The following is a 23,861-nucleotide window of genomic DNA, read 5'->3' as shown; positions in this document are numbered from 1 at the left end:
TTGTTCCGTTTTTGTTGGATCGTTTACACGATAACGTTCTGATTACGATCTGTGTTTACACAGTAACGGTGCACATCGAAAACGTGTAATGCTCTTGCTGCGCCTAGTTGGTGCTAGGTTCTTTGAAACTTTGAAAGTGCGCATGTGTTTAAAAAAATGTTGTACTTGAAGGCATGTGGATTTCCGTGAGAGAACACGCATTGTGTGCGTCTGATTAGGGCGCATGCAGTTGGAAAAAGTGGGATAACTTTGCCGAAAAACCTTGTTTGAGCTTTCACGGTGTCTGTAGCGGCCCCGGACTGGAAGCTGTTTATTGTTTTTACCTTGGAATGGCCAACAGTCTGTTATTCCTATATCAATTTGATAAAATAGGAGTTCCCGCACGTCCCATATCCGTGTCCTCTGTTACCTTTTTCAGCAGTTAAAACAGTTTTATCCGTCGCTAACAAGTCGTAACCTGTTTTTCCGAGCCGCCTTCAAACGCAACATGAACGCTGAGACGCTTGCGCTGGGTTTACACCTGTGAGGCAGCGAAGGAGACCTGCTGCTGCTGCGCAGGTGTGTGTGTGTGTGTGTGTGTGTTAGAATCATGGCAGCAAACCAGCAAAACGTAAATAACTTGGCACAGTTTTTCCCCCGAACTAACCGACTGAGTTGAGTAAAGCTGTTGGATGCAGGTGATGATAGCTAAAAGATGACTGGCTAATATCAATACAGCACGTTAAGCTTGTTAACAAGTAGCCTGTAGGCTGCTGGTGTTGTTGTCTATGTTCAGCTACGTAGACTCATTTTGCCCCCCAAAATAAGTCGATGCCCCTCCTGTTAAACTCGTCTGGAGCCGGGGCTGGTCCTGGTCCGTAGTTCTCTAGATAAGAGCGCTGAACAAGCAGCCGTGTATTTTGCCATCTGGGCGGTGCGGAGCGGTGAAGAGACACTGAGGGAACCGTATCTGATGGGGAAACAGTAACACCAGCATTGTGAGTAGTTTCTTCTTCTTCTGTGGATTGTAGGAAGCAGCTATGTTTTGCGTCATACTATGCATGAGCTGGTCTGGAACCCGTTTTCAATCTGTGCCGTTGTTAGAGAAAACATTCGGTGGTTTCGTGTAAACGCACACTACAAACGCAACAAAACTCTTCCGTTTTCCCCCGAAATCGTTGTCGTGTAAACGGGGCCTCAGATGTTTACTTTATGGAACTTTGTGGACCTTGGTTACCAGAAAACGCGATCATCTCTTGGCAACAGATTTAACAGCGTAGCAACAAAAAATCTTATTAATAAAAAATATGTTTCTCCCGCTCTCTTGAAATACCACTTATTTTACACTAACAAGAATTGTGCAGTTGGTGAATTTTGCAGAAAAGTTTTTTTTTTGTCATTAGTGGCAAATATTTTAACACACATTCAACACAAAAGTAAAAATTTCGATTTATACTTCGTGGCAGTTCGTTACCAGAAAAAACCCCGCTCATCTCTTAAAACTAAATTAATAACAAGTAGTTTATAAAACAAAAGCTCTTTCGAAATGACGCTTACCTGATTAGATACAAGACATTTACCGTTGGCAAATTTCGCAAATGTGAAAATCTGAAGTTCACTTATTGTCACTTGGTTACTAGTAAACACACTCATCTCTTAGCAACAGATTAGCAACAAAAAGTGTTATTGTTCAAAAAACATAGTATTTCTTCTGCTCTCTCTCAGATGTTTACTTTATGGAACTTTGTGGACCTTGGTTACCAGAAAACGCGATCATCTCTTAGCAACAGATTTAACAACGTAGCAACAAAAATTCTTATTGATAAAAAATATGTTTCTCCCGCTCTCTTGAAATACCACTTATTTTACACTAACAAGAATTGTGCAGTTGGTGAATTTTGCAGAAAAGTTTTTTTTTTTTCATTAGTGGCAAATATTTTAACACACATTCAACACAAAAGTAAAAATTTCGATTTATACTTCGTGGCAGTTCGTTACCAGAAAAAACCCCGCTCATCTCTTAAAACTAAATTAATAACAATAGTTTATAAAACAAAAGCTCTTTCGAAATGACGCTTACCTGATTAGATACAAGACATTTACCGTTGGCAAATTTCGCAAAAGTGAAAATCTGAAGTTCACTTCGTGGCACTTGGTTACCAGTAAACACACTCATCTCTTAGCAACAAAACATGTTGTTGTTCAAAAAACATAGGATTTCTTCTACTCTCTTGAAATACCACTTTTTGACTCTCCGGAAGGCTGAGTTATAGTCGCGATTGTAACAGTTCGCGTTTTTGAGCCAAGACAGCGGTATGGCGTTTATAGTTAAGATTTACATTGGAGCCGCCTGGGAGAGCGGCGCGCGTGATCCGCACCGAGTTGCAAAGATCCAGAGATGCACGAGGCGCTGCGACACGCTGCGCATGCGGCGGCGTCAGCTCGTGCCGCTGCGTGTCCGCTTCAACGCGCACAATGAACCGAGCTCCGTGCTCATGATAAATTACAACAAATTCAATAATTTCCATTGGCATGATTTATCACTTCTCTTTTTATTCATCTTTCTTTCTACAAAAAACTGTATGATAAACGCTTTCTGGTTGGTGCTTTGGTCTCAGCTAAACCTTTTTTGAAGGAAAATTTTATTTACAAAGAAAGACTTCAAAATTCATTTTATTTGTCGTTTTTGTTTATTTATTTTTGATATTTGAAATGCCTTCCAGTTGCAGTCTTAAATGTTCATTATGATTTAATGTTTACTGATCTTTCAGATTGTGTTCTTGCATTATAATTTTGCCATTACTAAATTACTTAACATTACTAAAAATGGACTAAAAGCAACAATATTGTTTATCAAAAATCAAAATTTGTTGTGACAAGTCTACACACATATGATATATAGTGTAGTTAGTTTGTTGCCATGGATGGCATAGTTACTTTGAAAGAGAAATTTGATCACTCAATGAAAAATTCATCCATCATCTAGAAAATGTGCATCTCTTTTCCCTCCATCGTTTACGTTTGTGTTGCTGGTATTACATATGAAACGTATCTCCCCAAGAAAAAAGAAGAAAGCAACAATATGTCTTTTCTAAAAATAATCACAAATACGTAACTTGGATACGTAATTTTAATCTGATTATTGGATTGTAAATAGTAACACGTTAGATTACTCGTTACAAGGGGTCAGATTAGAGTAACACGTTGATGACACTATTGTTTGACATTTTTGCTCAAGCTATTTACGGATCTTTCAAGTTTCCGATATGTGTCCCCCCCAATGATAAACTTGTTCCTACGCCCTTGCCTGCTGGTATCGCACCAGGACCCCCAGCAATCAGGTGGACATGAAAGATCTTGAAAATTATAACTTACAGACTTTCTACTGTGATTGTGATAATTATCAATCCTCAACATTAACTTCTAGAGTTCCCTATTAATGTAATACAAATTGTTCTGTGGAAGAAGTAGTGACTAAAAATAGAAAAAAGAAAATGGATAAAATAATATTGAACTCTGTAAGGTGCTATAAGTACTATTATGAACATATTGTTACTGTACAGTATGTCAGCCAGCGCTGTTCTGACCTGAAAAGTGCTTCTCAAATCAGTTTTAGTTCTGCTGAGCTGCTAAAATGAGATCAGTGTTTTGCTGTACAGTGAGTGTGTCTCCTCGGTCTTGTGGCGTCACACGGACTGAGAAGATGTGCATTCCGTGATGTGCACAAGCAGGTAGATATGAGGTAGCGACGGAAACAAATAGATGACTAGAAAGAATGAGTCACGATACGGGGAGAGCAAGATCAGAGCAAGGTGGATGAGAGAGGGAGCAATGCGAGGATGACTGTCCGATGTGGGGAGGGGGAGGTGTCACATGGCGAGGAGGAGGACGGGAGGCAGACACGCAGAGAGGAGGAGAGCGAAAGGGAAGCCAGTCATTTCCCTCCAGAGTTTGCACCGTCCAGACAGCCCTGCCTCTTTTGCGCTACGTCACCACTGAGCAGGATACACTGATGCCGACAGGAGGAAACAGGCACTTGTGTCTGCCAGAAACCGGCTTCTCCATTCTCTCACCGGATCTTTCACCGGCTTCACAGAACTCTGGTTTCTCATTTCGGCCCTCGTTTTGAGCCTCATTTTGAGCCTGGCCAAATCAGACAACAGACTGATTCTGACTCTTAAGACCTTCTGGGAATATGAATCGTCTTCTTCCACAGAGCAACTGACATCAGTGGCGGGATACAGTTTTGCCTTAAAGATGGAGGTCAAATGTGTTTCAGACCGGATCAGGAGGATTTACATCTCAACTTAACAAACTCCCTCTGTGAAGTTAATCAAAGTGATCTGGGAGCAACAGGAGGTCAATCAGACCTCGTCGACAGCTGATGGATCATCTTCAGGCTCTCTATCTGACACGTTGGAGTAAATTTACCTTTTAATCAAGGATTTAGACATTGATGTTTAGTGCTGGTGCTCGTTGAACGTCGTGACCTATAAATCAGAAATGGTGTTAATGAATGTGTTCCCCAGTAAGGCTGACAGATAGGTACGTCATCACTGCTGACTCACTACATGGCCAAGAATGCCTCACTTCATGCCCTAAATTTAGATTTAAAGCCTCTAACTTTGATTTTGCCTGACAAGATGGACTACTGATCAATTTCTCTCATCAGAGTTAAAGGCAAATTAAAGTGGTTATTAAAATCTTGAAAGTTCTTGACACAGAACAATCATTTTTCTACTAGTCAAGTTGTTTGGCAACATCACTAATGAATGCCTAAAACAAATTGGCCTTGTCCTATGAACAAGAACGTTGTTTAATTTCATCTCTGTTGACTTCTTTGGACTACTGACCCAATCGAAGATTATTTTGGACATACAGGAAGGGAACACTACTCGTGTTTTGCTTGAAGTTTCTCTCAATATGGGATATCTTACCTCAAAGTGACCTCCAGACCCCCATCGACATGGTGGTGACTCGTCTTGAGTTGGAGCTTCGCTACCAGGACAAGAAGCTCCGTGGCGTGACATGGAAGCTGACACGATCTGAACATGGTTTCCTGCCAGAGAGCTCCTGGCTCATCGCAGCGCAGGTTATGGTGCCGTACCTGATATCGGGACTCGGAATGGTCTCTGCTGGGATCCTAATGGACCTTATGCAAGTATGAAATAAACTTTAGATATGTATTCTTCCTTTTTGGGGGATGATAAATTGATGTACAGCGTACAGTCAAAATGTTTCAAAACTAACTTTATTATGGTGCCGGTACACCCGGTATTTGGAAGAGTTTGGTTTGGGGTTACAGATGCCCATGAACAACTGAATTTGTGAATACATGAGACCCCTTCTAAAACACTTGTAAATGATAGGACGGTCCATGTTTTGGTGTTAAAAACTGTTACAAGTTAACAGGAAATGTGAAAATATGACTAGGTGATTATGTGTTATTGGAAGACATTATTGTTAATACTTCAGCACCAACTACTGAGTCTTAAAAAACTATTCTAAGTAAGTTAGTAATCAACCAGTGGATCTTAAAACAAGCTATGGAATGATGGTTACATTTAAAAGTAAAATAACAGAAATATCTTAAATGGACAATGATGAATAAACAAATTTTTATGCTTGTCTAAATATTCATGTGTACAAATGTTCTTGAATATGTACAAAATTCACACATTTATTGTATGAAGTTTTATTGTTTAGTTTAGTAATGTCTGCTGCTTGGTGCACTGTATGGATTTGCTAGTTGTGCTTGGTTGTTATTTATCCAAATTAATACAGTATTTGAAGGATATAATCTGATTGGATAAAAAAGACCTGTCTATGATTGGCTGGTCCTGTAGTTAATTTACATACACTTTACCAATTAGCAAGCGCAGACACAGAGCCAAGCGCAGTGCAGAATATGCAGGGAGAACATAAATGCTCATCAGTCTCACTGCACACCCAACACAAACCTCTATAAACACTACTGTAAGTCAGGATACTCAGCCTTTATAGCCAGGCTTTTAGAGGTCCGCACTGAGCATGTGCAAGTTGAGCAAATTATATTCTCTGAAAAGACAGTGTTTGTAGAATGATTACACAAATGCCGGTACAGCTCTGAAAGGACATAGTCAAAGGTGGCACGTGAGTTCATTGTGCATCAGTGCTAAACCTAGTTTAACCTGACTTTACTGTCACTGCTACTGGCGTATAAGAAAACCTATTTAGAATACATAAACAAATGACACTTAGTCTGGGTGGGGGGGGGGGCTAGTCAAATTAAGTCTGGCGCCCTGCCAGGCCTACAATTTATAGGGGAAATATATGATCATAAAGGGACAAGGACCAGTCAGAAGTCTAAGTCTCTTCAGATTCGTTAACAGACTGATTGCTACTGGTGATTCTTCCTGCCTACATTATCACCATCCACGACTCTTTGATGATACCCAGATATTATGAGGAACGACAACATTTAGCTTCCCTTTGGGAGTCATAAAAGATTTTTGAAATTATCTGAGTTTCTCAGCTGTTTAATCTCAGTTTCACTTTTCCTTGACTTTTTTTTCCTATTTAACCATCTTAGAAACGCATTCCAACAGCTGCACACATTGTTATCATTTCTACAAAAATAGACCATGTTTACAGGTTTCAGGACAAACTAATTCATTTATGCCTATATTGCATTTTCTATTCAAGCCTGTTTCTGTGTCGGTCTTTCTCTGCCTTCATAGTTTTCATCCATTTGCAGAATTTCCCTGACCATCATTTCTTCTTCTGCTCATATCTGAATTATTTAAAGATCTTGGACCTGCCAACACTCAGACAACATCAGCCTGACTCTCGGCATTATAATACTCATCAACCCAGAAAGTAGGCCACTGGGTTAGCTCAGAATATCTTCTAGCAGCAGGTCCAGATGACTTTGACATAAAGATGTTTGCTGATTTTATGATTTTATTTTTCTGTGTACATTATGTTGCTCTGTAACAGTTTGAAATCCAGTTTCCCATGTGAATGTGTGTTCCAGCACTGGGAGGTGTTCAAGGTGATAACGGAGGTTTTCATCCTGGTTCCGGCTCTCGTCGGCCTCAAAGGAAACTTGGAGATGACCCTGGCTGCTCGGCTCTCCACCGCCGTAAGAACAAACCGCTTTTCTTCTAACTCTAGTCATTCAGCTTCACCTTCCTCCTGATACACCCTCATGGTGAGATTTAACCGGGCTTGAAGTTATGACAGTATGATGAGATCACAATTCTGTCCTTAAACTCAGAATTTGGACTTTTATCTTAGAATTCTGACATGTTTCTTTGTAATCTGACTTTAATCTCAAAATCCAAGAAGTCAGAATTCTGAGAAAAATTCTGAGATAAAGTCAATTTTATTTCTTTATTTATTTTCAGTTACCTAAATCACAATTCATACAAACATAGCATATGGTTCAAAAACAGTAATTTCCGTGACATTGAAATTGATGTGAGTGTTTCCTGTCTGTTGCAGGCCAACACAGGCCAAATGGATGATCCAGACAAACAGTGGACCATGGTGTGCAGCAACTTGGCTCTCATTCAGGTAACATCCTCTGCATAGGCGGCGCTGCATGTTTCAATGCTTTGATCGGAAGATAAAGACGGGATTTGATGAATTGTGCAGGTCCAGGCCACGGTGGTGGGCTTCCTGGCAGCAGTGGCAGCCGTCTGCTTGGGTGCGATCTCCAGAGGAGGAGTAGAGCTGGACCAGGCGGCCGTCCTGTGTGCCAGCAGCATCACCACTGCCTTCGTAGCTGCTCTGTCTTTGGGTATGTGGGGATCATCTAAGCCAAAGATCTGTCTAGTCTAGGGTGTGTTTGTTTGGCTGCTTTCTGTTCTGAGGTCATCTCAATGCTAAACACTGGAGCTGCCATGATTATCATATTCACCCTGTGCATTTTTAACCCTTTGTAACTATCCTAAAGTAACCCCCCTGTGTCGGTCACACTCCTGATAACCTTTTACACATCAGCTTTACTCAGCATGTCTTTTATTTTAGAACTGTTTTGGTCCATAGACACTTTGCATGTTGTTTACATCCAGAAATTTTGCACACGCACATAATGCTGGAGGGCAAAAACATGATACTTTGACTCCCCAGGCGTATTCGCGATGCTGCGGTGGAATAATTCTATTAACTAAATGAAACCTGGAAACGAAGCTACCATTCTTTTAGTGTAGTTCGACACAGAAAAGGGAAACGTGACGTAGACAAAAAAAAAAACTTTGAAAAATAACTCCAAACCAATCATATTGTTCTGTTTTTAAGTGTTGGTTACGCTACATGCAGATCCATTGCCGTGGCGACTGACAACAACACCTCAATATGTTTCAGAATTCAACACCAAAAAACACCCAAACATTTCCTACACAAAGAACAGAACATTCAGTCCATTACAGTTTTATGTTTTCAGGACTGAAAACATAAAACTGGATCATTATTTTGGGATTATTAATAATCTGAACACAGACCATCATTTCCCCCTCAAATCTCTCTTGATATCATTTCCCTCCTTAAATGAATAATCCTTACATCTCCAGGTTTCTTTTTGTTGAATTTTTCTACAGCTGGTGTTCTGTCTGTGCCAGCGTTGTATGCATGCATGAAATGTCCAGATTTAAACAATAACATGCAACATCGCTATAAATAAAATAGTTATGGCGGTGTAAAGCTGTACCACAGGTTTTATTTTAAGACATGTCATTACGACGTTGCTTTGCTAACCAGGTTTAGGATTCATATACTGGCATAGATATAAATCTCTTGATTTTATTCACTCCTTGACAGTTGCAATAAATACATTCAAATCATTAGTTTTTCTGTTTTGACAGGAATATTTATAACTACGACTGCAAAGATCAATGAAATCAGGCAGCGTTACTTTGATCAACTGACAGGTTTTCACCAACCTGATAAAAGGTTTCCCCAATTAAAAAACCACTTTTTCTGCTTTATGTAAACCTTATTTAAAACTTTGACTTTTGCCTCTGCTTTGCGTGTGTCTGCCTCCCATGCAGGCCTGGTGATGATTGGAGTGATCGTCGGCTCCAGGAAGGTGGGAATCAACCCGGACAACGTGGCCACGCCCATCGCCGCCAGCCTGGGGGATCTGATCACACTGTCCCTGCTGGCCGGGGTCAGCAGCACGCTCTACCAGTACAAAGGTCAGAGACTCAGAGCTTCCTCTGAACTATTCTGAATCAGACCACCAGTTGGCAGCAACAACCAGGTTTCATTTCAGACAGAAACATGACTGCACTGAGCTGTGTGTCAGTGAAGTAGAGCATCAAAAGTTGATCTGAAATAACGATTCAGTTCAAGTCAAACCTGCGTGTTGAACAGGTTTATTATGCAAAGTCAGTTTAATTCAACTGTTATTACATAATACTAATAAAAACATTTATTTTCTATTATATTATGAACACACTATAGCTTACATATTTATGGGTAATGTTGCTGTACCTAATTATTGGAAAGTTAAGTGGTAGAAAAAAGTATAATTGACATGTTAGAACTGCACTGACCCATATACTGATAACGATGCTAGCGCAGATAAATGAGCTCCATTTATTTTTTTTTGTCTTTGGACCCTCAGACCTGTGGTACCTGTCCCCCTCCGTGTGCCTGCTCTTCCTGGCTCTGATCCCGCTGTGGGTGGTGTTGGCCCGACAGAGTCCGCAGATCAAAGAGGTTCTCCGCTCTGGCTGGCAGCCTGTTATAGTAGCCATGTCCATTAGCAGGTACTGACCACATCTACAACTGATTTATTTCAGACATGTAAAGCTGAAGCTGCAGCATCGAGCAGAAGGTGTTAACCTCTGCCTCACGTCAGAGTCAGGCTTTCTTGTAAATCTCAGTCAGTAGTTATTGTAAATACTTTAGCTGCTGTAGGTGAAACCTGCTGTAAGTAACCTGAAGAAAGAAGACACATGTCCATTTCTGAAAATGTTTCTGAAATAGATTGAAAATAAGAGGCAAAAAAAGCAAAGACCTGTAAAAAATCAACTATTATAACAAAAATGGGCTCAAAAGAGGTAAAATGACCCATATGAGGTCTCATTTTTAACATCATACTGTACTATGATACATTTTCCCTCATTTTTGTTGCAGTGACACTCAGTATCATTTTACCTCATTTTCGACAACACAACATACTATTTGTCAAAATACAGTAGGTCAAATGAGTGATAGTTCAGTTTGATATTTAAAATGAGCAAAAATGACTCAAAGTAGAGTCACTATGGGAACTGGAGCTGTTTTTGATTTGGGTGATAAGGCTTTATGTCCACGGTAATGGACAGCAGGGGGCGCCATGAGGCAAAAAAGAAAAAAATCAAAAACTGAAAGAAAACTAGAATAAATACCTTTTAAAAAGAATCGTAAATAGAGCGATCTTAACTCAACTGAGTACATTTTTTAGTAAACCAACATTTTTCATGTTTCAGTTTTCATGAAACCTTATTTTTATTTGTGGAAACAGTTTTTCCAATGCTGTATTAGCATTAAGGCCACGTTAAGTTGAGATAAATGTAACAGAAACCTGTACTCAGATGTTCTACAATGCTTAAGGAAAATATTAATTAATTAATTAATTAATTAATCAATTAATTAATTAATGTCAGATCAATAAGTTTTAGTTCCTTTTACCCAATGTAGAAAAAATGAAAATTGATAAGAATTCCTGAGAAATAAAATTTTACAGAGAGACACTGCATATAAAGATTAAGTAAAAATAAAAAAAATAACAAATTAAGTGCCAGTTACACAGTAAATGGACATGTATCTGATTTCTCTGTGATTCTCTAATTGTTCAGTTTTGGGGGCCTTATCCTGGACAAGACAGTGAGTGACCCCAACTTTGAGGGGATGGCTGTCTTTACACCTGTTATTAACGGTAAGGTTCTTTTCCTGTGATACCACTCCTATGTTTTCCTCACTTTTTGGTAAATTGCTTGCCTTAGTTCTGACCTATTTTATTTCTGAACTGACAGGACTGATGCATTTAAAATGACTGTTGTTTTAAAATGCAATAAGAGAAACAGTAATTTAGTGGGGGGCACCGCTAACTAAAACGTTAGCTACACTAACTCTAAAGCACTAATCATGAACATTAGCTCTGCTAATGCCAAAGTGCTATACCAATATGTTATTTAGTGGAAGCTAATGCTAAAGCACTGAAGTTTCTCCAAAACTTTATATTTTATATCGTTTACTGTATAACAACATTGAATGAAGCCTTTGTATGCCTCATGAAAAATAATATATAATATTCAACAAAAAGAGAAAGCTAGGACCTAAGGGTTCAAAGCAGAACATATTTCAATTATTTTCATGCCAATTTTTTGTCAGAGTCTTTGATTTTCTGAATATAATACCTAACGTCATTGTAAAATGCGTCAAACATTTTTGGAAAAATGAATGTAATATTTAGCTAGAAACAATAAAAAAGAAACTCAGAAGCTTTATGCACGCGTTTCCCAGTGAGGCCAAGTGAGACATTCTCATCACAAATATGAGGAAACTTTTGAGGATATTCTGCTAATTTTGAAAAAACACAATATCACGATTTTGAGGTGTTTCCATTAAACGAGAAACTCCACTAAAATCACACATGAATAAGTTTATTCAGGTAAAAATTCATTACGAAGCATTTCACGTCATCATTCATCTACCACTTCCTGCTGACTTTACAGTTTTCTATTACAGTTTTGTGAAATACAGTAATTTCGTTACGGCCAAAAAAACACCTCTCCCTAATGCGAAAACATTTTATCAAAAAACATACGTTTTTTCTAAATTGGGGTGTTTACAATAAGCTTATTCATTTTAAGAATTCTAATTTTTACTATGTTAGGTGTAAGAATGTGGAACTGTTCTTTTTACCAGGCCAAGTGTTTTTTTGTTTTTTTTGTTTGTTTTTTTTCCAGAATCACTGTTGGCAAAAATGTTCTTATTTTAAGAAGGTGACGACATGACTTTTGGCTTTTGGCAGGATCTTACCACAGAGAGTGGAATTGTTTCATATGCGAGAAGAGATCACTTTGTACACCAGGCACCAGACTTTCAGAAGTCAGCTCAGGAATCCCAAGCATGTCATGGAGCACCATGATCAATCCATCCCCATGTTCTGCAGTTCAGAGCTTCTCAAAATGCTCCAGTGCTTTTAAAGCCTCCTTCTGTTTACATCCCAGCAGCTCTACATGGTTCAGCATCACTGACTTCAACATGCTTTCATATTGGAGCCAAATGTTTCCTGGAGCATCATGGATGACTTTAGACTTCTCTTTTGCCTCTCAGACAACATATGGTTTCAGTTCATCCCACGATTGCAATTTAAATCAGGCTGGGGCAAAAAAGAGGAAATGCTTGAGTTGGAGCAGCATTGCAGGGTACAGCAGCTCCAGGCTGTGGCTCCTTTCAGCTCTGATCTGGTGGTTATGATTTTTGCTCAGGACTATTCAAACTCAAATGTTATTTTTATTCCATTTTAATGGTATTTGCAAGTTTGATGCTGTTTTATTTTAGTGACAATCCTCCAATGCTGCTGGAGTTTTAAGAGGAATAGTTACTGTGTCTGTAAAAGTATCTACATCCCTTTAACTTGTTCATATTCTCTCTTATTACAATCACAAGTTCAACATATCTTGGGAATTTTATGCACTAGGCATAAAATTGCATAATCGTGAGGAGGAAAGAAAATACAAATTAGTGCTCAGTTAATTTTGAGCCCTGAGTTTCTGGATATTTCTAGCAACCTTCCATGCTTATAATTCAAATATTGTTTTGTTTGCATTTTTCAGCAAATTGAAACTGTTTTGAATATCCATAACCGGATTCAGTAGAGAAATTCATGTTCAGTCATCCTGTCAGTAAACTCACATGGGACCTGTCTCAGAGGGAAACATTGGGAGAGAGCTGGAGACACTCTGGATTCTTCCAAAAATGATTTCTGATTACTAACAAGATTAAAGAAGTCTCCTATTAAAAATATTCATAAAAATCTACCCTAATAAAAATCAGGCTAGATTTTTATTACTGATAAAAATCTACCCTGCTCAGATGAATATCAATTCTAGAGTCAAGAGAACGTTTTATATAAGTGCACGTTTTGTGATTCCTGTCCTGCAGCTGTTCTCTACCACAGATTCTGTTGCTCAGAATCTGTGACTTTATCCACAACATAGAAACACAATATATTCTCTTATGGAAACACAGCTTATGGTTTATGTTTTTGTAACATTTTGGCACTAAGCTAACTCTGTAGAGCTGAATGTACATTTTTGAAAATGTTTTTCATTTCATATCGTCATTGCTTTGGGATGACAGTATGTCATTTGTTGCATTGTCATCACACAAAATTGTAAATAAAATACATTGAAGTTTGGAAAAAAAGTGACAAAATGTGTGGAAAAACCCTTATGTAAGGCTCTGGAGTTTCAAGTTGGAAAAAATGTGCTAAAGCACAAGTGAAGGCAAGTTAAGGGGGAAAAAAAGAGGCCTGTAATGGAGCAGTTTGGCTGTGAGGCGATGCATGCAGAGATCCTCTGAGTATAGGAGAGAAGTCAGTGTGAACCACTGATGGTGCACAGCCAGAGTCCCACACAGCTGACAGGGCCTTTAATAACCAGCCACTCAGCCTGTCACTCGCTCTCATTTAGTTTCCACTCTGGTTCTCTATTCTTCCTCTCTGCTCATTTCCAAGTTTGCCAATCTGGTTCAAATTTCCTCTGATCTGCTTATAAAACCAGGCAGATTTTTTCTTTTTTTTCCATTTTCCTAAAAACCCATCTGTCATTGTTAAAAGTTTTATATTTGAGATCCTTGAAAATGTGTCTGACATAAATGTGTTAAGCTCAGAGACCCTTGTCAACAGCAAAATGAATATGACTATTAAAAATAAGGCAGTGACGAGCTTAATAAATAATCTCAGACCAAATAAAGTCAGATTGAAAGACTAAAACTGCTGGCCATCTGTGGCACAATAAAACAACAAGTGAAAATGTCTTCTTTAATGCAGCTCAGACAGTTTTATGCAGATGCCAGAGTTTGACACGTAATGATTTTTGCAGAAGTGCAGCAGCGTTTACGGCTGCAGGCTGAGGAACCTGTCTCTATACGGTAACGCTCCACAGAGCAGGATTCAAACTGTTATTTTAGGATGTGTCTGGGGTCAGTTTTTGGATAAATTGTGATGTTAAGAGTTGCCTTTTTTAAATTCTCTGAAGTTTTAAAAAAAAATTGTGTATTCAGCAGAAATTACGCTGACATGGATTATGCACAAACGCACCAATCAGAGATTTTGTGGCCAGTGTCTGATCTGTGATTTGTCAGAAACAACCTGAGGTGACAGGGCGACTCTTTGTCGCATCAAACATCCTTCAGTAAAAATGATTACAGCATATCGCATTCATACGAACAAAATGTAAAAATTAAGTAATAAAATTATGAAAATGTTTATAACTTTACGTCAATAAAGAGTGGTACAAAAATAAAGTTGGAATTATATGAGAATAAAGTCATAATATTACAATTAGTAATATTATGTAACACTACACCTTTGTTCTTATTATTAACTATTAACTAGAAAATAAATTACTTCTCTTTATTCTATCACTGTAATGTTTTTGTATGTTAATTGTATTATTTTTTAATATGAAGCATTTTGAACTGCCTTGTTGTTGAAATGTGCTATACTAAAAATCCTGACCTGTCTCACTAAGTGACTGTCCGCTGTGCCTGGTTGTTAGGAGTGGGTGGGAACCTGGTGGCCATCCAGGCCAGCAGGATTTCAACATACCTTCACTTCTGGAGCATTCCAGGTGTTCTGCCCAGCAAGATGAGCCAGCACTGGCCCAATCCCTGCGTCAGCTTCTTCTCCTCAGGTAGACTGACTCTTCTGGGTGGTGTCAATGTGCTCTATGGTGTTTTACCGCCATGGTTTTTTTTTTATTTTTTCACCTGATAAACTAGCAAAGAATTCTCATGTTGGTATTCCTAACAGAACTCACATGATTAAAGACATATTTTTGGTGTTATTAGAATTTAATTGTGGTGACAAAAACCAGAATAAAACTGAATTAGAGAATCATTGATCAGGATTTTGTGACCAATGTATGATTTCCAGTTTTAACCTTTTAATACGAATCTTGGCTCATTCCAGTTTATCTTTGAGAAGCATATTACCCATAAGCAGGTGCTCATCTTCTTCATATGATCTGAAATACAGAAAACGTAAAAAAGCATGAAGAATCACAAAGAAGAAAAAGAAACACTACTGGCAATTGAGACATTGTTTTTGGTAAAAACTGAATTAATACAAGTGATGATGTATAATTTTTTTCATGTGGCAATTCAAACAACCTGAAAAGTGAAACCAAGCTGTGTGTTAGGCAGCAAATGTTGTTTTTGTATTGAACAGACATGAGCCTCTGCTTTCATGTCCCATGTTAGAAAAAAAAAAAAATAATATATATATATATATATATATATATATATATATATATATATATATATATATAGATGTGCGCACACACATTTTAAATTTTGCCCCCCCAGATGTAGTCCTGGCCCCCCCCGGCCCCTCCAACTTTAAAAGTCTAGCTCCGCCACTGCTCAGCAAGGTGAGCAGAGGGAATAATGCTCCGTCTTGTCTTGTGCGTCCCAGGAGTGAATTCTAAGTCGGCGCGTGTGCTGCTGCTGCTGGTCGTACCCGGGCACCTGGTCTTCCTCTACACCATCTCTCTGCTGCAGGGAGAGGAGGCTCCTGTCACCACAGCCTTCGCCATCTGCTACCTGTTTGCAGCTCTGCTCCAGGTAAGCTGACTCAGCTGCATGCGCACACTGGGCCTCATTTATCAAAATCTGGCATAGACGGACGGGGATGCAGCAACAATCGTATGACAAGGTATATGTGTGAACAAAGTCAGTCCCAAAGGTGTCAAGAAACGGCCGAAAACGCTCGTTATTTATATATTAATACATTACGAAGTGAACTTCAAAATCCCCTATGCATCTGATTTTACACAGTACGCAAAAAAAAAAAAAAGATTTTCCATGAACCAGGTGAACCAAGAAGCAGTCATATGACGGTACTTCACATACAGGCCAATTAAAAATGGCTGTTGCACCTGTTACACAACTGTGAGGTGACTGGTGCCCAGTGTTGGTGTGTATTTGAGAAGTTTACTGCGTGTCAGCCACATTCTGAGCCTCGAATAGTTTACACACACACACACACACACGCACACACACACACACACACACATGTATACACACAGTGAAGTCAGTGACTGCTGGACAATTTTTGGTAATAAATCTCAAAAAACGGTGAATAATTTCTTTAACGTTGCTGGCTGAAATGTTCTTCTCCACTATCAGGGAACATAAGCTTTATTTTTCTGTTAAATATTTGTTGCTCTATATTTTCTCAGTAACTTTGTTTGGTTTTCCAACCATTTTTTTCTAATTTTATTGTAAAATCCAACGACATTAATCATTTGAACTTCAGTAACTTGCAACACATTCAACTTTTCCTAATATTATCACATTACAGCCACAGATTCCTGTGCATTTTGTTCAGCTTTATTACAGTAGACCAATACAATGCAGTGCATAACTGTAAAGTTGGAAAATATCAAAAAGGTTTTAAATGTTTTAGAGGGGTGTGCTGTGGTGGAGCAGGGGTTAAGCACAACCCACATATAGAGGCCCTAGTCCTCAACGTGGCCGTCACAGGTTCGATTCCTGCCCTGGCGACCCTTGCCACATCTCTTCCCCTTGCCTTATTACCAACTTCCATGTTGGTAATGAGACTATCAATTAAAGGCCACTAGAACCAAATAAACCTTTTAAAAAAAAGTTTTAGAGGTAAAATTTTAAGTATGGGGGAAATCAGTTATAAGTCCATTAAAGTGCAGCATATTACTATTAAAATCTTAGATTCAATTATAGAAATGTACATGTTATGCCACATGTTTTTCATATTTTCTGTTGGCCACTTGATGACAGCCATTACTCAAGATGGCCACCAGTTTTGGCACAGTGCTGCCCATTTTCATGACTTGAATGAACCTTTTATGTGTTTAACATTAGCTTCCACTTGTTTTTTTGTGCATTGGTTTAGCATTAGCAGAGCAAAATTTATTTTATGTGTTTAGCATTAACACAGCTAAGTGCAGTCATGCTAATGACCTCATTATTTGAGGTCATTAGCATGAGGTAATTAGGAAAATTAATTTAGTGCTAAATTAATTTTCCATGACATGGTGGCCATCTTGAAAGTGGTTGCTAACAGTTTTTCTTGTTTGTTTGTTTTTCAGAAAAGCTAGCCTCTGGGTACATCTGTTCCAAGTTATGTTCTTGTATCCACATGTTAAGGATCTTGTTGAAATAATTAAACATCTGCTTAACTATTAATAAGATCCTTTCCTCCTAAGGTTTGTCATATTGCCACTATAAATACTGGAGAGATGTTATTGTTTTGGCTGTTCTATTGGGCATATCCAGACTCTCAGAGACAATAACGGCTGTCAAAAAAAGAAAAAAAAAACAGTTTTGTTATTCAGTTCTGGAGGCCAAAGCTCGTTGCTCTTCAGTGACTTTAATAAGCTCCTGATTTCTTTAACCAAAAAGTAGTATTCAGCTACTCAGCTCAGATGAATACAAATTCATGATACCCTTTTCAAATATTGATTTGTAAAAAAAGAAAATTGTTGAGCTTTGAAGTTGTAACGTAACGTGACAAATTGTGAAAAAATTCAAGAATACTTTTTGGAGACGTACATTTCCAGTTGGGTATCAAATGTTATTACTTGGTGTTGACCGATTGAAGTTTTCATAAAATCAGTATGGCTACCGATTTTAGCCATACTGATTTTTTTTTGTCTGAAAAGTGACTAAATAATAATTCAGTGACAAAGTTGGCTCTGTATTGGTGGATAAGATTGCTTTTTCATGTCAGTATCAGCCAATCACCAAGCTCACAAAATTAAGGCAATTTGGAACGATTTATTGAAGCACCCATACCTACTAACTTTAACTCTCACTTATTAAAACCCAAACGCAGCCTGCTCCAAACGATGTCCTTCGTTTTTTTTGTTGTTTTTTTTCAGGTAGCCATTCTTCTTTACGTAGCCGATCTCATCGTCCGTCTGATGTGGAGACGAAGTCTGGACCCCGACAACTTCTCCATCCCGTACTTGACCGCTCTGGGGGACCTGCTGGGAACCGGCTTCCTGGCCCTCTGCTTCCGCTGCGTCTCAATGATTCACAGTTTGGGCCTGTGAAGTTTTTCCCACTAATCCCTGAACAAACACTAAGATAACACCTGTCTTACTGCACCACTTTTTTTTTCTTCTAAAGCAATTTTGAGAGTTTCTCCTGATCTTGATCACTGAGCCAGTTCAAACTGAAGCTCTACAAACCCAGGCCTTTATTTTCCCTCTCTAGAGGAACACCAGTCGAGTCCCTGCGGTGAGCGGCTGGCCTCACTTTGGAGTTGGGTTTACAGAAAAGACTTACAGCTGCCATCTTTAGACGGGCCGCTCTGTGCATGTATGCTGGAGGACATACAAGTTGCTACACATAACAGTAATTGGATTGAATATGAGCGAAGAGTTCAGTTTGCATTATGACTCACGTGTCCCGGTACGTTAGGTCAAGTAGACGGGGATGTTTCTGTATCTCCTTTACAAGCTCTTATCTCATTTTAAAAAAATAACATTTAAGAGCTCTATCATGACAGATGTACAACAGAAGTTATATAAAATGTATATAAAAGGCCATTGAGGAAGAAATATGAAATAAACAATGGATCATGTCAGATTTGTTCTTTAGTTGAATACATTGATCACTGTTCCTTTTCATCTTTGTCCCTATTTGCCATCATGGCTTCATCTGTGGCTCTATTGGCTCCAGGCTCTACTCCTTTTTTCTCTTGTCATCTTTCTATGCTGCATTTCCCTCCATAGTAACAACTTGGTTGAAATCAAATTCTTCAATAGGTCAATAGGTCAATTCTTCAATAGGTGTTTAAAATCTACTAAGCTGCCGACTTCAGAGTTTGTGACGCACTAAATGTTGCTTTTAAATCAGTGCCAGTGGTAGCTGTGACATGTCTGGGGTCTGTTTGTGGCTTTTGGCAGCAGCTTTGTGCTTCTTATACTGCATATGTCTTTCTACAACCTTAACCCTGTAGTGCCAAGCTTCTTTGCACAGAATATACGCAGTATTGTAAGGGTTAGCAACAGAATCAATGCCTCACATCGTTCAGTCAAGTAGAGATAAATGTGTCTCCTAACAGCTAGTTACTAGTAGCCTCAACCGTCTGGAGTGAGAGAGTAGTCCCCCAGATGCTCTCACACAGTTTCAGGTCAGAGGGTAAGCGACCCTCCATATCCTCTACAGGAGTAGTCAACCACTACTGACTAATCTATACCAGAGTGAGAAGGTAAAACCTTTTTATAGACACAAAGAAGGAAGACTGATACGCAATAGCTGTTCTCAGAATGGAAGGGCCGAGCAAAACTCAACGGAAGGAAACTTCTTGACTCATAAATGTTAAAGGACACACTCTTGTTTGTCACACACACCCTCTCAGTCACATGAAATGAAAAGTTTATTGTCCTTAGAGAACAAACAGGATACACTAAAAGTCAAATCAACCACTTTATCTGATGAAAGCGGGGATTTCTTCGTTAAGTACAGCTTCTCTAGTTTCTGTTCTCTTTGGCAGATTTATTTTATTAACAAGTGATTTAGTAACAAGTAATCAAATTTATTTGTTTTTGAGCATTTAATTGTAGAAAAATCTGGATTTTTTTCAGACATGTACTCCTTGGGTTTTCGTAGTTCAGAGTCATGTGAGCTTCTGATTATTTGGAACTTGAATTCCAGTGAAACTTTGAGTGGGGAAATATATTTGGCCTCACATGTTAGTGAACTTCCTCTGAACACAGAGCTGGAGCTTCTCTTAAAAAACTCCATGTTCACTGTCAGGCAGAGTTCACCACTCCTCTGAACGTCTCCTTGGTAGCACCAAAAAGTGAGAAAGAATCTGATTGGATATAAAATTACTAAACAAGATAATTCAAGATTATTTTACTTTTGATATAAGGAAGTAGTTAGTATTGTTCTTTTCCATATTTGAGAAATGGAAGAAAAACAAAAAGTAAATTACTGTACTTCTCCAGAAATCCAGTTCAAATGAACGGGACTTTCTGGGTCAACCAGTTCAATTAAAGTGGACTAAACAGGACTGGTTTGAATCCGTCCTTAATCAGAAAGAAGTCATGTTTTTGAAGAGTTTCTCCTTGTTCCAAACAAACCATGCTTCTATTTCGAAGGTTTATATTGAAGTCATAAATGGAAGGCTTGAGGATTCAGAACAGGGTATTAAAATAGTTTAGCCTTTTCCCATCAAAGTGTGACAACAATGGCCTGGAACTGATTTCATTTCTTTGTATTATCTCATTCTTCTCTGTACCATGTAAAGCTAACCTTTTCCATTTCATTTAAAGCACTGAGGAGTTCACCTATTTCACCATCTGCACAACATTTGAATATTTGATTTTTTTTGCTGTGATTTAATTAACATAAAAACACTAAATTAAAATGTTTCCAGCTTTTGTTTGAGTGTTGACATGGAGAGTTAAAGAAGTCTTGTAGTTCAGTTCTCAGAGCCATTAAAATCTCATATGTTTACATACAATCACGTTCAAAGATACTCACAGAAAAGAATTCAAGCCAGTTCTTACTTGACAGTGCTGTGAAAAAGTATTTAACCCTTCACAGGTTTCTGATCAAAAAGAGATTTCTTAATTGACCAGGCAAAGTGAGTTAATTCATTATTTTACAAGAGATGCGATTCTATTTTCACAGAGGGCCGGTTGGTTTGGATAGATTTTTTTTTCTTTAGTAAATGAAACAATCATTTAAAAACTGTGTTTTATATTTACTTATATTATCCTTGTCTTATATTTGTTTGTTATTAAACAATTATTTGTGACAAAAACCAATTAAAAACAGAAGAAATCTGTAAGGGAGCAATGACTTTCTCACTTCAAGTTTCACACTGATGTATTTTTGTAGATCTCAGATCAGATTCAGAACTCATCACATCTCCATGATGTTGTCTACCAGATGCTCCTCCACCATGGCTGAATTAGATGAACCTAAACTGGAACTAGGGCTGAGCGACAAATCAATTTTAGCTGTTAATCCAATTTATTTGTTTTTGAGCATTTAATTGTAGAAAAATCTGGATTTTTTTCAGACATGTACTCCTTGGGTTTCCGTAGTTCAGAGTCATGTGAGCTTCTGATTATTTGGAACTTGAATTCAGGTCAATTTACAGACCTGAATTCAAGGCTTCAGGTCTGAATTTTTGTGAAATTTGTGAAATCCCAGTTTTCACAAATATTGTTTGTCATTTGTAATTTATTCTTGAGAATAATTTTAGATCTTTTTAATTGGAAAAAAACTACCAATTAAAATCTGAAATTTGGTATGCTTTTTTCAGGTATGTTTGATACATGAAAAGTAAAAAACATTTTTCTATGTTTGATATGGCTCTGACTTACGGTTCAAGATTAAAAATGGTTTATCTAGGCTAAATAAGGAAATTCATTGTGTATTTTTAGAAAACTTGTTTCATGAGGGATTAAAAAGTGCAGAAATTTGACATCACACACCTTCCATATGCGTGGAGCAAGTTGCAATTGCAAACTGCGTTTTTTTGTCAAAATTTTGCTCACATTTGTAATGTAAACATAGCTACTGATAATCTGCAGAATTACTGTGTGTGTGTGTGTGTGCATTTTACCTAGCCTCTTATTCTGTGAGAATAAGAGTGGGGTCTTATTTTCCACTCTTATTCTGTGATAAATAGATCACTGCTATGTTGTGTTGTACCAGCATAAACATGTCTATAAACAGGGCTGGATGATACAAACCTGAAGTTTATAATCAGAATACCACCAAACAGTCATACAGGAGATCTGTAGAATTCTGGATTCTTCTGTTAGTCGTTGAATCAGATGAGTTTTCACAAAGTTTTTTTATATTCCTCAAAAATGCTTGTGTTCTGAACTTTTACCAGGATTATATGTGATATAAGGAAGTAGTTCATACAGTTCTTTTCCATATTTGAGAAATGGAAGAAAAACAAAGAACAAATGTCCAATTTTGACATCAACCTAAACACAGGATTTAGGAGTTGCTGAAAGAATCTACAGAAAATATGAGAAAATTGAAGGGAAATATTTAGCTTGCTACCTACTACATGTTCTGTGTGTTATTCATTTGTTTCTGTTACATTTTAAAATTTGTACATTTTTACATATGGTTTATCATCCAGCTCTGACTTGGAGAATAAAGTGTGATTGTGTGATATTGAGCTGGTTATTTAAGTAGTGATGCACCAGTCAGTTACAGCCTGTGATTGAAATTTGCCATTTTGTCCCTGATTGTCTCTGGTCAGTAGTTTATGTAGTGCAAACTAGAAAAAATGAATCAAAATGTAAACAAAAAAAAACAAAGCTCAATTCCCTTTATTTTCTGTTGGATTCAAAGCTACTGGCTGTAATAAGTGTTTGACACATTTACTCATTCATTAAAAAAAAAAAAAGTTTTACATGCTATATGCTAAAGTAGTTACAAAGAAAACAGGACGTGACCCAAACCAGGAGCTGAAAACCAGTACAGGCCAGTAAAAGCCTGACTGGTGCATCTCTACTCATCTGTAGCATCAAGCTGCCTTGAAATCAAATGTCGACTGTATTGTTACTTAAATCTAATTTTGTTAAGTGTTTGGAATGTTGCAAGTTTTTACTTTCTGTAGGCAAAACTTTGTACTGAATTTAAATGTTGACACTGCCATATTATGAGAAGGCCTTTCTAAATGTATTCACCTCAGCTTCCAGTGCCGTCTCATGTCTTACATGTAAATGGTTTTATTTGAATAAAAAACTACCGTCTTTAAGGTGTGCTACTTTGCCACCATCACCTGCATAAGCTTATGCGGGTAGTGAAAGCCAGAACTGTAGAAAATTGTTTAATTTAATAAAGCATATCTGGTGGTGAGAGTTAAGTTTGGTTTTGAAAGTCTTTTTTTTTATTTTGGCCTGATCAAACCGGTTAATCCACAATAGCTTAAACCTTTTTTAAACGTCAACATTTTGTGATCACAAGTCAGGAAAACATCAGACCTGAAATTCAAATATCAAACAAATACTATGTTACGCTATGCAGATGCTCTATCTGCACCAAAGAAAGTTTGCATGCCGCTTCTTTGATGTGACTCCCAACAGAAGTGTAGGCCAACCTATTTTCTAAATACATTTTATATCCTCTTTACCTCTGAGGAACTTTAGAACTGAACTTCCACAACAGTTAATCTGAAGCATTAAAATTAAACCGGTTCTTTAATGTTTTCTGTAAAAAGCAAATACGTAAGATGGCTCAATACACTATGAAATATGTAGGTCATTAAGAAGCTTTTTCTTCAGAACCTTCATTTCTGCTGGCCAGTCAGTTTGTCAGCAGGTAACACCTCCCAGCCCAACAGGGGAGACTGAAGTCCTGTTCAGTCACTGGGAGAGAGGAAGACATGTTCCTTTTATAAAAGAAAAGGCTGGAATCCTCAGCAATAAGATGATTCTGCTGCCAACAAATTTGTGACAAATTAGAAAGAAAATCACCAACACAGACTTCTCAGCTCTGTTTTGAGTCGTCTTTAGGACAGAAGAGGATGGAACTAATAGCAGGTGTTCTTGCTGTAAACTTTAGGTATCGTCAGCATTGACGCTGTGAAACTGAATTACGATCACTACAAAATGATAGGAACATTAAATATTAAAAAATGAAACCCT

General features: G+C 38.0%; 1 protein-coding gene across 6 annotated transcripts in view; it reads left to right on the top strand.

The window, feature by feature from the left end:
* Nucleotides 1-23,080, top strand: part of LOC103466869 (solute carrier family 41 member 3) — a 43,388-nt gene extending 20,308 nt beyond the window's left edge. For 4 of the 6 annotated variants that reach the window (XM_008412754.2, XM_017305921.2, XM_008412756.3 and 1 more), the window contains exons 3-11: nt 6,995-7,102; nt 7,465-7,536; nt 7,618-7,762; nt 9,012-9,158; nt 9,590-9,734; nt 10,809-10,888; nt 14,742-14,876; nt 15,659-15,807; nt 18,105-23,080. In XM_008412754.2, coding sequence (XP_008410976.2) covers nt 6,995-7,102; nt 7,465-7,536; nt 7,618-7,762; nt 9,012-9,158; nt 9,590-9,734; nt 10,809-10,888; nt 14,742-14,876; nt 15,659-15,807; nt 18,105-18,278 — 1,155 coding nt within the window. In that variant the 3' untranslated portion in view covers nt 18,279-23,080. Of the gene's footprint in view, nt 1-2,898; nt 5,141-6,994; nt 7,103-7,464; nt 7,537-7,617; nt 7,763-9,011; nt 9,159-9,589; nt 9,735-10,808; nt 10,889-11,986; nt 14,702-14,741; nt 14,877-15,658; nt 15,808-18,104 lie in introns of those variants that run through there. The other 2 variants (XM_008412758.3, XM_008412757.3) reach the window with 2 other exon arrangements.
* Nucleotides 23,081-23,861: the final 781 nt, after the last annotated feature.

Source organism: Poecilia reticulata, chromosome 7 (genome assembly GCF_904066995.2).
Source record: "Poecilia reticulata chromosome 7, P_reticulata-male-v2, whole genome shotgun sequence".
Lineage (NCBI taxonomy): Eukaryota > Metazoa > Chordata > Actinopteri > Cyprinodontiformes > Poeciliidae > Poecilia > Poecilia reticulata.
The sequence above is the reverse complement of the archived record's forward strand: the minus strand, read 5'-3'. Positions and strand labels throughout refer to the sequence as shown.